At 39.4% G+C, this 14,450-nt stretch overlaps 1 protein-coding gene across 2 annotated transcripts in view; it reads left to right on the top strand.

Moving 5' to 3' along the window:
- Nucleotides 1-796: 796 nt before the first annotated feature.
- LOC122651717 (histidine--tRNA ligase, chloroplastic/mitochondrial-like) overlaps nt 797-14,450 on the top strand; it is a 28,286-nt gene continuing 14,632 nt past the window's right edge. The window contains exons 1-7 of one of the 2 annotated variants that reach the window (XM_043845218.1): nt 797-1,261; nt 1,358-1,453; nt 4,155-4,243; nt 4,454-4,583; nt 5,447-5,539; nt 6,474-6,548; nt 6,861-6,978. In XM_043845218.1, coding sequence (XP_043701153.1) covers nt 845-1,261; nt 1,358-1,453; nt 4,155-4,243; nt 4,454-4,583; nt 5,447-5,539; nt 6,474-6,548; nt 6,861-6,978 — 1,018 coding nt within the window. In that variant the 5' untranslated portion in view covers nt 797-844. The remainder of the gene's footprint in view (nt 1,262-1,357; nt 1,454-4,154; nt 4,244-4,453; nt 4,584-5,446; nt 5,540-6,473; nt 6,549-6,860; nt 6,979-14,450) is intronic. The other variant, XM_043845217.1, reaches the window with a different exon arrangement.

Genomic DNA, 14,450 nt, shown 5'->3' with positions numbered 1-14,450 from the left:
TTTAGGCAATGTTTGGTATGCATTCATGGAATGCATTCGAAGTCGATTTTGCATTCTTAAAGATAAAAATAGTTGATTTTATCACTCGAGAATGTAAAATCAACCTAGAATACATTTAAGATGTTTACGATCATAGGTGGAAGACTAATGTTGTGTTTGATATTCATCTTAGTTTCTAGCATTGTCAATATTTGTTGTTGGTCACAATCCTAGATAAAAGAGGAGGACTAGTGCATCAAGTCGACAATTGGCACTAGAAAAACCCTATAGCTTTGATACATCAAGTTAGTAATTGGTATTGGAAAAAAAGTCCACATATGGAAAGCCATTGGCTGCCTCCCTTGTAACGCAAGGGAAGTTGCGATGATATAAATAGTGTGAATTTGGAGTAGATGATATAATAGTGTCCATTCATATTATGCCACGTGCACTCAAATTTTTATCTGCTACTGTGCCATCGTGGGGTGCAGCAGCGCCCATGTGTGCATAGCAAGCCCCACTGTGCACACATGGCCGCTGCTGCGCCGCACAATGGCACAGCAGCGGATAAAGGTCTACCCGCACTCTAATTCAAATGGATATTTTATATGGGACTGAGTTTTCCTTACCCCCCCCCCCCCCAAAAAAAAAGTTTTCCTCAAAGCCGCGATGAAGGGGAATCCGAGCCAAATGACTCGCTGGCACCGGTCCACCCGTATCGACAAACTCCCGAACGAGTTGAGTTACCCATTTGAGCAATGGTGGTGGGTCCACAGGCTCGAAGCCGAAGAGATAACCAGAAGGAAGTGTGTGTGGAGTTGTGGGAGCTTTCAGTTTCAGTGCTCTGCCCCTCTCAAGTCTCACCATGACTGCAAACACGTCCTTCCTTGTCCTCCACCCACGTCTCAACCTCTACCTTAAACCCTCCACTTCCGTTCTCCTTCCTTCCCTCTTAAACCTCCCTATTAAACACTTCTCTCAAACCCCAATTCCTTCTCATCTCTCGTCCTCACTCGTCGCAATAAACCGAAATCACGGATTCCGCATTCCCAGATTTTCCATCTCTCAAAACCATAGGAACCTCCATTCGTCGCCTTGTTCAGCACAATCTATTAGCTTGAATTCATCTGAAAATGTTGGCGGCGGTAGGTCTGGAACTCTGTCGTCGCCTCCCGTCGTCGAAGTATCAGACAAGATCGACGTCAATCCTCCGAAAGGAACCAGGGACTTCCCTCCTGAGGAGATGCGTTTACGAAGTTGGCTTTTCCATAATTTCAGAGAGGTAACGTTGTTGCTTTCGTGTTCTATTTGTTTAGTTTGATTTTGTTGGTCAACTGGATTTACCATTTGATTGAATGTAATATGTTGGTTATTGAAGGTTTCTCGGTTGTTTGGATTTGAAGAGGTTGATTATCCGGTGCTCGAGTCGGAGGCGCTTTTCATTAGAAAAGCTGGGGAGGAGATCAGAGACCAGGTAACCTGAACTTACTATTTTTGGTAAGCTTATATACGTTTCTGCATTTATTTTTTCAATTATAATGAAAGGAAATAGTTAGTTGGGGTATTCAAGAAGTGATGGACATGTTGGCAACATTCAGTTGTGCATAAACTAGTTTATTGTTATACTTTTGAGTTACTATCTTTATTGTCTACACTCGTTGCCTCTCCTTAGCTTGCTAGTGGGATAGTGGAAGCACTGAGGTCATTTCTTCTAGGTAAGGCCATTGTATCTTCTTACCACTTGTCAATATTTTGGTACCTTTATTTTCAATGAAATGCAAGGACTGTTTATGAGGTATTAGATCATTTGGCTAAACAAGGGGAAATATGTTTTAGGATGGACATTCCTTTATAATCAGAACTTAAACTTAGTTTGGCTTTGAGTCATACATGGACTCCTTTTGGTTGTTTGTCTGATGCTGTTCTTGTTGTGTTATCAGTAGCTTGTACAGTTATATTTATTATCATCAGTAAAATTGTTAATTATCCAAACAAACAAACAAACAAAAATTAAACCAGTTAATGACACCTTGTGCTATATATTGCATTTGTGGGAGAGGATTTAAATGAAGTTCAGTAATTTTATTCTGTCTTTGGCTAGATCTGAGATGAACTTGGCGGATTGGGAGCATGTTTACCCTAATAATGAAGTGAAGTTAAGTGAAGCAGGGGAAAAGGCAAACTTTTAGTGGCCATTTAGTTAGAATTGAGCTGAACTATGTTGTTAAGTGAAGTGGTATTCACACGAGACAAAAATTTTCAGGGTGACAAAAAAGAAGAAGAAACTCCAAAACCAAACGGAAAATTTAGTGTGTAAAAAAATGAAAGTTTTGGGGGGACAACAAAATAAGTTGAATTGTGGAGCTTGAGGCAGTTTTACCTGATAGGCTGACATTCTGCATTCCAACCCAAGACATAACAAGGCACCTATTGGTTGCAGGTTCGAGTCTGGAAACAGCTTCTTTGCAAAGCTGGGGTAAGGCTGCGTACATTAAGACCCTCCCCAGACCCCGCATTGGTGGGAGCCTCGTACATTGGGTACGCCCCTTTTTTTTCCTACTTAGAAAGAAAAGGCCAAAAAAACCTTGTGGTCCCTCTTGTTGATTGTGGTTGACAAGTTAATAATTACTGACCTAGTAAGTTAAAAGCCCTAACCACCAACCTGCCTGCTTACATTATTGGCTCCAGAAAATTTTGAATTATACATTTAGCCTTTTCCACTATCTCATTTTATTTGATGATGAAGGCAAAAATCTGTTAATAACAAAAATTACAAGTATGTGTCACATGGTGGTGTTTTGTCTCGCCGTTTATCATTACGGTAGGTGTCAAGTGGAAGTGCAGTGATATATGCAGTTGAGGCATCCTAACAGACCGGCTATAGACTTGAACCTTGTTCCTACATGATCCGATCAATTCGATCAGGCACTCGCCATCTATTTTCATTGTTCAACTCTTTGACAACATAACATGAAAAAACCAAAAGCTCTGCCCTCCCTCTCTATCTATCCAAGGGATGGAAGGGCAGAGGCCTTTGGTGTCCCCTCCAGTCAATATGCTTTTCTCTCATGCCTTTCTTCGTTCATGGTTCAAAATTCTGGTTTCCTAGGCGTAGAGGAACCACAATACTCGAGCGTTCGACTGGGCCCCTGACAGGATAGGTGAGGAATCACTCTTGATCTAATCTAATTTCATTTTTCTTCACAAGTATGTTATTTTTGTTCATCTTCTACCTTTTTGTTCGTTGTTATCAATTGGTCCCAAAGTTTGATTTGACGTCAGATTGATGTTTGGTGTTTCTATTACAGAAATTGTTTATGTTATTTCTGCATGGGGTTCTTTCAAGTTTGTGTAAGATACAAATCAACGCGACAGTTGAGACCATCATGTAAAGAAAAGGTTGGGAGGGGATTTGAGCAAAGAATTGAAATGCAGGGTTGTGGCTCAGTGGCTTCAACAGAGAAACCCTTTAAGTGAATAGGACATTAAGAGGGCTAGAAAGAATTGTGTTAAACATATGAAATATATAGTTAAGCTATTATCAAATATATAACTCTGTTTTCTCTATTTTGTTTTGTTTGGATCCATTTAGCCAACCCCATTAAGTTGGGATAAGGCTGAGTTTATTGTTGTTGTTATTGATTAAATCTTAAAAATCCGTGAAGAGAACTGTTTTCAATTAATGTATTTGGTCAATGACTTTGGTATGAGGTGTGTGACTCATCGTTTGGGGTGTGAACTTCAAAGGCTATGCCTTGAGGCATTTTTGCTAAGCTTCAAGTTCTGTATGGGGTGTCTGTTTTAAGTTTTTGGGTAGACATGGTGTGTGCTAACAATATTTTGTGTCTAGTTACTGGATTTGATGATTTGTTTAGCAAATAGTCATTTGACAAATTGTATACATATGTAGAGATACATATATGTATGCGTGTTTGTGTTTATACGATGCATATATTCATACAAACACGCAGTCCATGTTAGTTTTGTATGTGCAATTCAGTGTGTGTTCCTTTCTTTCCTTTTTCTTTTCCATGATGATCTTGTTGCTGTTTCTTCTAATTTACCATCTTCCATGTCATCGTTGGTCTATTAGCTTTTCTGGCCTGTAATCTTCTCAGCTCTCTCATACATAAATTATGTTATGTGGTGTTAGTAATTTCCCTGTACCCTTTCAGTTGTACAGTTTTGAGGATCGGGGAAATCGTCGTGTTGCTTTGAGACCTGAACTGACTCCTTCTTTGGCAAGGCTTGTGATACAGAAAGGGTACTTGTTATTTATTTTTTTTCCTGGCTTGGAAAACCAGAGATCTCTTTTTCATGTTAACTGTTAGTCATGTCTTTTCTGGCTGTTTCAATAGGTAAATGTGTTAAAAGTCTTAAAACCTTTGTAGTTGTTTATTCATTTATTTATTTCTGATTTTTGTATCCAGGTACAGATGCCAGAATTTGATGTCCATGTTTTTTCTCTGTCCAGAAAATCTGTCTCCCTCCCATTAAAATGGTTTGCCATTGGGCAGTGTTGGCGTTATGAGCGGATGACAAGGGGACGGCGTCGTGAACACTACCAATGGAATATGGATATAATTGGTGTTCCTGAAGTTACAGTATGTTACAAACACTATAGATGGTGCTGCTTCACTTTTGAATTATAGTAGTGCACAACTGCAAAAAATGGCCCTGATACCCATGGTTTAGATTTGCTATTCATTGTCAAAATTTATCGCATTGGATGGTTTGGATTTATTTTTTCTCCTTTAAATTTCTTCTCTTCGATTAACTTTTCCTACTGTGGAGCTTGACTCGTTGAACAGTACTATTTTAAAATTTTAGCTACTTCATTGAGTATTCATATTCAGTTGGATCCTTTCAAGAGAAGTCTTCAAACCAAACTGGAGGTTGGACTAACATCACCCCTGGGGGTTTTATGTTTGAATCAGAACAGATTGACTTAACGACATGAAAAAAATAGTTTATTTGCTGCTGCTTCTTTATCTTCTTTTTTGTCTTCTTTTCTTTATTCCTCTTCTCCGTCTCTCGGTGCTGATGAGAAGTGCCTGATACATATCTTGCTTCAAAAAACCTGTATTAATTTTGGGAAATGGTCCGGGTTGGTGAGGAACCAATGAACAACTAGCAGAGTGCTTCCATGGTTGGCTCTTACTTTAACTATTTACTGCTTCAAGTGTCAATTTTCTTTCCGGCATGCTCTTGCCATTACACCTCTGGACCAGGATCACCTACCTGAAAAACTGCTTTCTGTATTTGTTACTTATAACTATTGATTCTCTTTTCTTTCCTTCTTTTTGGTCTATGTTTCCTTTTACACTTCTCCTTTTGCTTTCCCTCCTCTCCTTTGCAGTGAAATCATCCCCAACATTGTTATGTGATGGTTTCAGCACACTGTTTTTTATTGCAATTTTGTCTAGTTTCTTCTCCAATCTTAACCTTTTGTTGCTTCTTTTTATAGGCTGAAGCAGAGCTTATCTCTTCTATTGTCACCTTTTTCAAGCGACTTGGAATCACAGCATCAGATGTGGGGTTTAAAGTTTCTAGCAGAAAGGTATGAATGGATATTCCTTTTGAACTACACTGTGGACAGCTAGAGTTTTTTGATAACCTTTTCCCATTTTTTTTGTGGTCTCGAATTTTGCTTTCCACATATTGTTGAAGGATATGGCAGATCCACATACCTTAAAGTGAACGGAAAGTGAAGTGATTGAAAATAGTCAAATTTGAAGTAAATCAACAATTTCAATAAAATATTAATTTTCCATGCATTTGGAGGCAATGAAATTATTTTGTGTGTGCACATGTTCTTTCTTGTCACTTGTCAAGTAATATCTTACCTAAAATGCCTGTTTTTTATTTTCTGCTGAAATAGCTCCTAAAATTTTCATCTCCTACTTTCTTTTTGCTGTGAGCCCCACATGTTTTCTTATCAATTCACATCAACTTTACTTCCTGCCAGACACTCTATGGATAATTTTCTTTTTCTTTTTCCATTTCACTTAACTTCACTTTACCAGATAAAAATTTATTTCACTTGGCTTCAAGGGAACGCTGCCTTTGGATTGATTGGACTATGGCTTTCAGATAACTTGCATGCTCAAAGTTCATTTATGCTTGTATACTTTACGTTTATTACAATATTTTGAGTGCTTAATGCCATTCCATTGCTTACTTCTTGTGGTTCTTCTTAGCGGGTAAATCTCAGGCGTGGTCTACTTTTTGGTTCTAAGCTTTATGACGAAGGGCATAAGAACCATAAATTTTTAGTGTTCCATCGGCATGAAATTAGGTCATGTTTGTGAGGAAGTGAATTTGAGCCTTAGCTTTTCCCTGCCAATACTCTGTTATTCTAATTAGTAGCTGCTTTTTGATTGTTGATTTATGCTTTTCCTTACCTTGCCTGTTAAGAAGTATCATGGGCAGTGGATACAGAACTACAGAGAATTAGTTTCTCCCTTTAATGGGGGTTTTCCTTTCTCTGACAGGTTTTACAAGAAGTGCTTCGCTGCTACTCTATTCCAGAAAATTTGTTTGGCAAAGTTTGCATCATCATTGACAAGGTTAGTATATTCACTATCTTGTCCTCACACTGAATCATGACTTCATGAGTAGCTAGAATCTTCATACTTTTCTCCTATAGATAGTTGACAAGGTTAGTATAACAACTATAATGGTAAAGAACAATTGGCAAATAAATCCTAAACAAAACAAACTCCTATATAAACCAGTTGAACCGACACCCAGGTCTGGACCTGGTTCTTCTTGGGTCAGGTCAGATCAGCCTTGTAACTGCATAAGCTGCCGTTTTTTTCATGATATCAGTTATAAATTTCCTTATCTCTTATATTACAATATTGTTAACTTGGAAACAGATGGAAAAGATTCCCATGGATGAGATCAAGAGGGAGCTGAAATCTTCTGGGATAACAGAAGAAGCTATTGAGGATTTACTGCAAGTTCTGGCTGTAAAGTCATTGGACAGATTGGAAGGTTTGTTTTAGAACCAACCTCGACAGATATATTACCATATTTACTCTTATTCCATTTATTGAGTAGTGAAGATGATATTGCGGAATAAATTAGTCAAGTCTAATTTGGATATTCCAAGTAACTGTAACATGTGAGGATTTGGCTCTGAGTTGTGTGTAGAAAACTGTCTTCCTGCAATGTAGATTAGGATGTTGAGATGGATGAATGACAAGAATAGATCAAATAAGAGATGCACATATTCAAGGTAATGTAGGAGTGTCTCCAATGGGTGTAGTTGAGGGAAGGTCGTTTGAGATGGTTTGGTATGTACAATGAAGGCCATCAAATGCAGTGAGAGTAAGAACGATGTGGTGCATTCTTGAAGAATTAAGGTGAGGCCGAAGATGGCCTGGAGAGAAGTAAGAAAAGCTATGGATGACTTTGTTTAGGAACAAATGAATTTAAATAGAGTTGAATGTAGAAACATGACTTATGTAGCCAGCCCCATAAAATTGGGATAAGTCTGTTGAGTTGAGGTAGAGGCAACTGATGGAATTCAGAATCTATTTTCTCGTTTATATTCATCTAGTTCTGTTGTAATATGGGTATAAGGGTAGAACTGTCCTTAGGGTTTTCTCTAGTGTTGCTAATGTAATTCTAGATTGGTAGGATACCAACTAGAATCCATAACCAGGATCTGCTATGGATTACGGAATTTGGCTAGGTTAAAATATGAGAAATTGTGAAATTAGGGTTAGGGTTTGATGGGACCCAGGGTTAGATGTTAGGGTTAAGTTAGGAGAGTGTGGATTATATGAGAGATAAGAGATGCTGAAAGTTATAGTTAAAACAGATGACTAAATCTGAAGTTATTGAGGAATCCTAGTAGAAATAGGATTGAGGGGTAAAAGGGTAATTTCAGACAATCGGCTGGTGGATGGTATTGAAATTTGGATCGAGTCTCTCTTAGGGTTTGAGAAGGATTCGATCAAAATTCAGCAGGTTCTAACGGTTAGATTTGGCTGGGCAGAATTCTCACGAAAATCACCTTACATGTGACCTTCTAGAAGAGAAGAAGAATAATTGCAGAATTTCAATTTCAGACTTGTTGTTTGAAAATATCCTGAACCTTGCAGAGAAATTCCAGCGACAAAATATGTTTCTTCAAGAGATCGGCAATGGCAGAAGTGAAACTTGAATGGAGCTTGATTGAAGATCAATGGAGGGGGTTGGGGAAGGGGGATGGCTATCTCAGCTCGCCCTGGGCATCTCACCCAACATATCTCAGGGTTTTTAACAAAGGCTAAAGCCAATATTTCATTAATCAAATTCGTGTACAATGCTGGCTTCCCTTACAAACTTATATAGAAGACTCAAAAATAGACTTAGACGCTAAAAAGGAAAGGCCTAACCCTATCCTAACTAATAAGGTAACCTAAATTGACTAGGAAAGTGAAATAATAAAGAAAACAAACTCAAAAGGACTCTAACTAAACTAATGAAGTGAATCCCGTTTTCCTACTTTCTACCCATATTTTAGGCCCATTAAATTGGCCAATTACAAAATAAACCCATTGGATCAAAAGCCCAACACCTACATAACCCAACCCAAAGCTTATTTTTAATAAAATAAGCCCTCTAAGTGACTTATTTACATCAGTTGCCATATGGGCATTATTGTACTTACATCTCATATCATTCTGTTATAAATAAAGCTGGTTGGTGTCTCATTGACACAAGTCACAATTCCCTAAAATTCTTCATGGTATCAAAGCGAGGATCCACCTTGAGATCCAAACCCTAATGCCATAGTGGAGTCACCAAAAACCTAGCGCTGCCACCACCGCTCACCCTAGCACCGCTACTCACTCTCTCGCCGGCCATCACCATCTGCCACTCTCTCTTGCCTCTCACTTTTCTCTCTCCTTTCTCTCCTTTCTCTCCTTCCACCTCTCTCTCGGTTCTCTTTCCTATTGAGCGCCACCATTATTTTTGCCTTCGGTAGTGATTCCCTTCCCACTGAGGGCTCCTTCTTGCTTATTTGGTGCTCTTCGGCCTAGATCTGTATGGCCTAAGGGCCCTGATTCATGAATATGAAATCGTTGTGAAGACCACTTGTTGCTACATGTTCTAGAGAGATCTCTTTTCTCTACTTGTGATATTTTCTAGGATCAATAGTCATGTCTGACTTAACCAATGCATCGGCTGGAACCAATGGAGTGAGTTGTGGGACTCATAGTGATTTTCCTTCGTTCCCTGCTAGCTCCATAAAGTTGGATGGGAGCAATTACTTGATATGGTCTCGTTTCTTGTCTATCGATTCCCAAGGGTTTGTCGGGTATCTTACAAGTGAAACTGAGAAACCTACTGCTGTTGGTCCATCTCAAAGGAAATGGAGTTTAGACAACTCCCTGGTAATGTGTCTTTTCTTCTCAATGCTATGCACCCCAATATTGCAAGGGGTTATTTGTTGATGGATACTGCTGCCAAGATTTGGAAAGAGGCCAAAGATACCTATTCCCAGGTGGGGAATGATGCTCAAGTTTATGAGTTGAGGAAGAAAATTCATGAAACCAAGCAGAACGAGATGATACTATCTTAGTATTACTTAGAGTTGTGTGGGATATGGCAAGAGTTAGATTTTTATGAGAAATTTCAGGCATCCTGCTCCATAGATGCCACGAACTTCAAGAAAAGGGAAGCTCAGGGTGTATGAACTTTTGGCTGGTTTAAATGTGGAGTTTAATCAAATTCGAGCTCATGTTTTAACTCATGACCCCTTTCCAACCTTAGAGCAATCATATTCCTTGGTTCATACGGAAGATAGTTGCCATACTGCGATGTTGCAGCCCATATCTCAGGAGAGATCAGCCCTCTATACAGGTTCAGACTCTTGATCTCAACCTAGAGTAGGTTCTACCCGTTCTGGTGACTGTCCCGCTACTGATAGGGAATTGGTCAAGTGTGACTACTGTGGGAAGGAACGTCACACTAAGGAAACCTACTAGAAACTCTATGGTCGTCCCACTACATCTTGTGGCCGTGGTTGTGGTTGCTCTACTCCTGCTCATTCAGGTTATGCCCATCACACTGAAACGACTGATACTGTACCTATGGGATCTTCTTTATCTCAGAATGAGCTTCTACTTCTCAGGTGTCTTATGATAGTGGTAGAGCCCTCGACATCTTCTTCACCATCTGTTACCTCCGCTGCCACAATTCCTGCTACTTCGGTTCTTGCACTCTCTGACTCTAATTTCACCCATTTAGGTATCTCGTTCAGTGGCCACTGTGCCTCAGTTGTATCCAACCCTTGGATAATAGACACAGGGGCCATTGATCATATGATCGAGTCCTCTACCCATTTTTTCTAGTACTCTCCATGTTCAGGTAAAGATAGAGTTAGAGATGTGGATCATACTTGTCAAGGCGTCGCCTAGGTGTCTAGGTGCCTTTCTCTCGCCTTGTTTTCTGGTGTCGTCTTGGTCGCCTAGGTGACGCCTTGTCATCTTGGTTTTTTACCCCCCTCGATCGCCTTGGTTCGCCTAGGCGCCTTGCCAACTATGTTGTGGATGGCTCCCTCTCTTCTGTTTCAGGGAAGGGGTCTATTCGATGCTCTCCTCTATTATCTCTTTCCTCTATGGTACATGTCCCTAACTTTACTACTAATCTCCTCTCCATTAGTACTCTTACAAGAGATTTAAATTGTAAAGTCACTTTTTTTCCATCTCATTGTGTTTTTTAGGACTTGGTAACGGGGAAACGATTGGCAGTGGTAGAGTGCATGGTGGTTTGTACTTGCATGATCATGGACAGTCTCCTTCAACCACTATTCCTTCTCAAGCTCTTCACACGGGTTCTCTTCCACTAGCTTAATCTGATTTGCATCATTGGCATAGGCGTTTGGGTCATCCACCCCTTAGTACTTTAGCTAAACTTTTTCCTATTTTTCAGCATCGTAATCAAAATGACTTTTTCTAGTGATGCGTGTGTTTTAGCCAAGCAGACTCGCATTGTTTATCCTAGTTTTTATAATATTAGTAAAACTCCCTTTCAAGTTTCAATTGATACATTCTAATGTTTGGGGCCCTGCCCGTTGTGTTTCTTCATTGGTTGTCCTTGGTTTGTTACTTTTATTGATTGTCATACTCGTACTACTTGGGTATATTTGTTGCTTCATAAAAATGAGGTATTTTTGATGCAGCTCCAAGTAGGAAGAAGACGAAGTCCTGAACTTAGGGCTTGATTAGGGAGCCATAGATTAGGATTATTATTTTCCATACTTAGTTTATTTTCCTGTTTTTAGATTGAACCGGTTTAGAATTGGTTGCATCCAATTGGTTCAATTGGTCTAATTTAAGTGAAGTGTTCCTATTGGTTAATAGGTCCTTAAATCCTATTGGCTAGTATGAAATCTTCTTTTAAATTAGTTGTTTTAAGTTAGATTCTTTTAACTTAAGTTAGTAGGGTTAAATAGGTCTTTTTACTGTTTTAAGTTATTAGTTTTAGTTTTAATTCCTTCCCTTCCACGATTTTGTGAAGGAGAAGTCATTAATTTGTATTAGGATTTGGCATAAAGCCATATAATAAATAAAGTAAATCGTGGAGGCTCCCCCACATTGAATTTTGAATAAAAAAAGACTGTCGCTGCTGCTGCTGTTCTTGCTCCTTTGTGAGTGTATATCCTTGTGGATTTCAAGGTGGATAGGGTGGGTGGACTCCTGCGACTCCTTGCATCGGGAAGATCGGTAGGTTTCTTCAAATTTCAAGCTGCTGCCGGTGGATTCCTGCTGTAAGTTTGAATGATTAAATTTTGTCATCCTCCATCCCAATCGATTCCCCCTTTATTTTTAGTTTGAATCCCACAAACCCTAATTCATCTAGAGCCTGTCCAGCCTTCATCCTTCATCTGTTTTTCATAAAAGTCAGACCAGAGCCCCCTCATACCAACCCCTCCACTCGACCAGACCTGCAGTCTCAAATATCCATCAAAACCCTAGATTCCCCTTCCATCATTTAAACCCCAAAAAACCCAAAATAGCCTAATTTCTGTCTAGAGCTAATCACCCATCAGAATCTGTCCATATTACATTCGAACCTCCCTCCTACACACCTGAACACTCGACCCTAACCGCTGGGTCAGATTCCCATTATAAACCCTAGTTTTGACTACTTGGTTGTTTCCCTAAAACCCAAACCCTAACCCTAAAAATTCTGGAAATTGAATTTTGATTCAAAACTTGTTAGAATCTGTTTTAATAGCTTCCCCTAAGCCTGCCTATTAAAATCAGATATAATTTACCCCATTCCCCCATACATAACCCTAGAATTTAGCCTAAAAACCCTAATTCTGCCCAATCAAACCAGCAGCCCTTTTTAGATCCTATTGCTTGGCCTCTAGTGGGATTTTTCTCCTATCTAGAGCTACATTAATTTCAGTTTTTTCAAAGGTTTCACAACAAGGTCCAAACCCAATTCGATGCTAAAATAAAAATTCTTTGAACTGAATGGAACCGAGTATAAAGATGGTGGTTCCGATCTTATTTTGTTGACTAGGGTATCATACATCGGACCAGTTTTGTTGATACACCTATTCAGAATGGTGTGGCGGAACGCAAAAACCATCACCTTCTGGAAGTTGCTCATTCCCTCATGTTTGAGATGCAAGTCCCTACTTATTTTTGGAGTGAGGTTGTTATCACTGCAACTTACCTTATTAACCGGATGCCTACTCGTGTGTTAAATTTTCGGTGTCCCCTCTCTGTTTTTCAGGGTTCTTCTTCCTTTGTTGTTCCTCCTAAGGTTTTTGGGTGTGTTTGTTTTGCTCGTATCCATCACCCTCATAGCAAACTTGATTCCAAATGTATATTTATTGGTTACTCTGCTACCCAAAAAGACTACAAATGTTATCATCCACCTTCCCGCCGTGTCATGGTTACCATGGATGTGATCTTTCATGAGTCTGAAGCTTATTACTCTCCCTCGACACCTCTTTAGGGGGAGAACAATATTATTAGGGAAGATGTGTCGATGGTTTCTCCACTTCATGGACCAATATTTCAAGAGCAAGAAAATGAATCTATTTAAGGGGAGTCTGCATAGCCTCAATCACAATTTCAGGGGGAGTCTATGTCATATCCTAAGCCTTTACATGTTTATGGGTGTGTTTGGAACATGCTAGTTGATACCACTACTGCAATTGTGCCTACTCTACCCAATCAACCGCCTTCCTTTGATCCAGGATCTATAGTTCCAACCATCCATTAGGTGAGTCTCTTTCACTTAGTGATCATGTTGATCCTTCTCTTGATTTATCTATTGCTGTTCGGAAAGGTAAACAAACTTGCACTCAACATCCTATTTCTCATGTTGTGTCTTATAATTCCCTTTCTCCATCCTATCGTGTTTTTGTGTCTTCTTTGTACTTTGTTTCCATTCCTCAAAATTGGTAAGAGGCTCTAGCAGACCCACAATGGAAAGATTCTATGAATGACGAAATGGGGGCTCTTGGAAAAAATGACACATGGGAATTAGTCTCTCTTCCTCGAGATAAGAAAATTGTAGGTTGCAAATGGGTTTGCACAGTTAAACAGAAAATGGACGGCATTGTGGATCGTTACAAGGCTACGCTTGTTACAAAGGGCTTTGCCTCGACATATGGGATTGATTATCAGGACACCTTCGCTCCAGTTGCCAAGGTTAACACTATTCGAGTTATTCTTTCATGTGTTATAAACTGGGGATGACAACTACAACAACTTGATGTCAAGAATGCATTCCTGCATGGTCAACTTGAGGAGGAGGTGTATATGGAAATTCCTCCTAGCTTCTCTAACAAAGACACTCAAGGGAAAGTACGCAAGCTGAAACGAACACTATATGGGTTGAAGCAACCACCCAGGGCTTGGTTTGGCCAGTTTCATAAGACTATGGTATCTATTGGGTATAAACAGAGTAACACTGATCACACATAATTTATCAAGAAATCAAGTGATCACATTAGTGTTCTTTTTTTTTTTTTTTGGGTGAATACATTATTGTTCTTATTGTCTATGGCGATGACATTGTTGTCACTAGAAGTGACCCTATAGAGATATCTAATCTGAAGTCTTACTTGGGAAAAGAATTTGAGAATAAAGACTTGGGATCTCTACGTTACTTTCTTGGTATCGAGGTTCCCTGCTCATCAAAAGGTATCTTTCTCTCTCAACGAAAGTACATTCTTGATCTATTATCTAAGACTGGAATGCTTGGGCGTAAGCCTAGAGATACACCCCACCCCTTGAAGCTTATGCACACCTTAGAAATAAAGAGGGAGAACTAGTCGACAAGGGCAGATATCAAAGTTTGGTAGGCAGGTTGATTTATCTCTCTCATACTCGTCTTGACATTGCCTATATTGTGAGTTTAGTTAGTTAGTATATGCACAATCCCTATTCTAGTCATATGGAAGCAGTATTTTGCATCCTACAATACATGAAGTCTACTCCAGG

This window comes from Telopea speciosissima, chromosome 2 (genome assembly GCF_018873765.1).
Source record: "Telopea speciosissima isolate NSW1024214 ecotype Mountain lineage chromosome 2, Tspe_v1, whole genome shotgun sequence".
NCBI classification, from domain to species: domain Eukaryota; kingdom Viridiplantae; phylum Streptophyta; class Magnoliopsida; order Proteales; family Proteaceae; genus Telopea; species Telopea speciosissima.
This window is presented reverse-complemented; position numbering and strand designations above follow the sequence as displayed.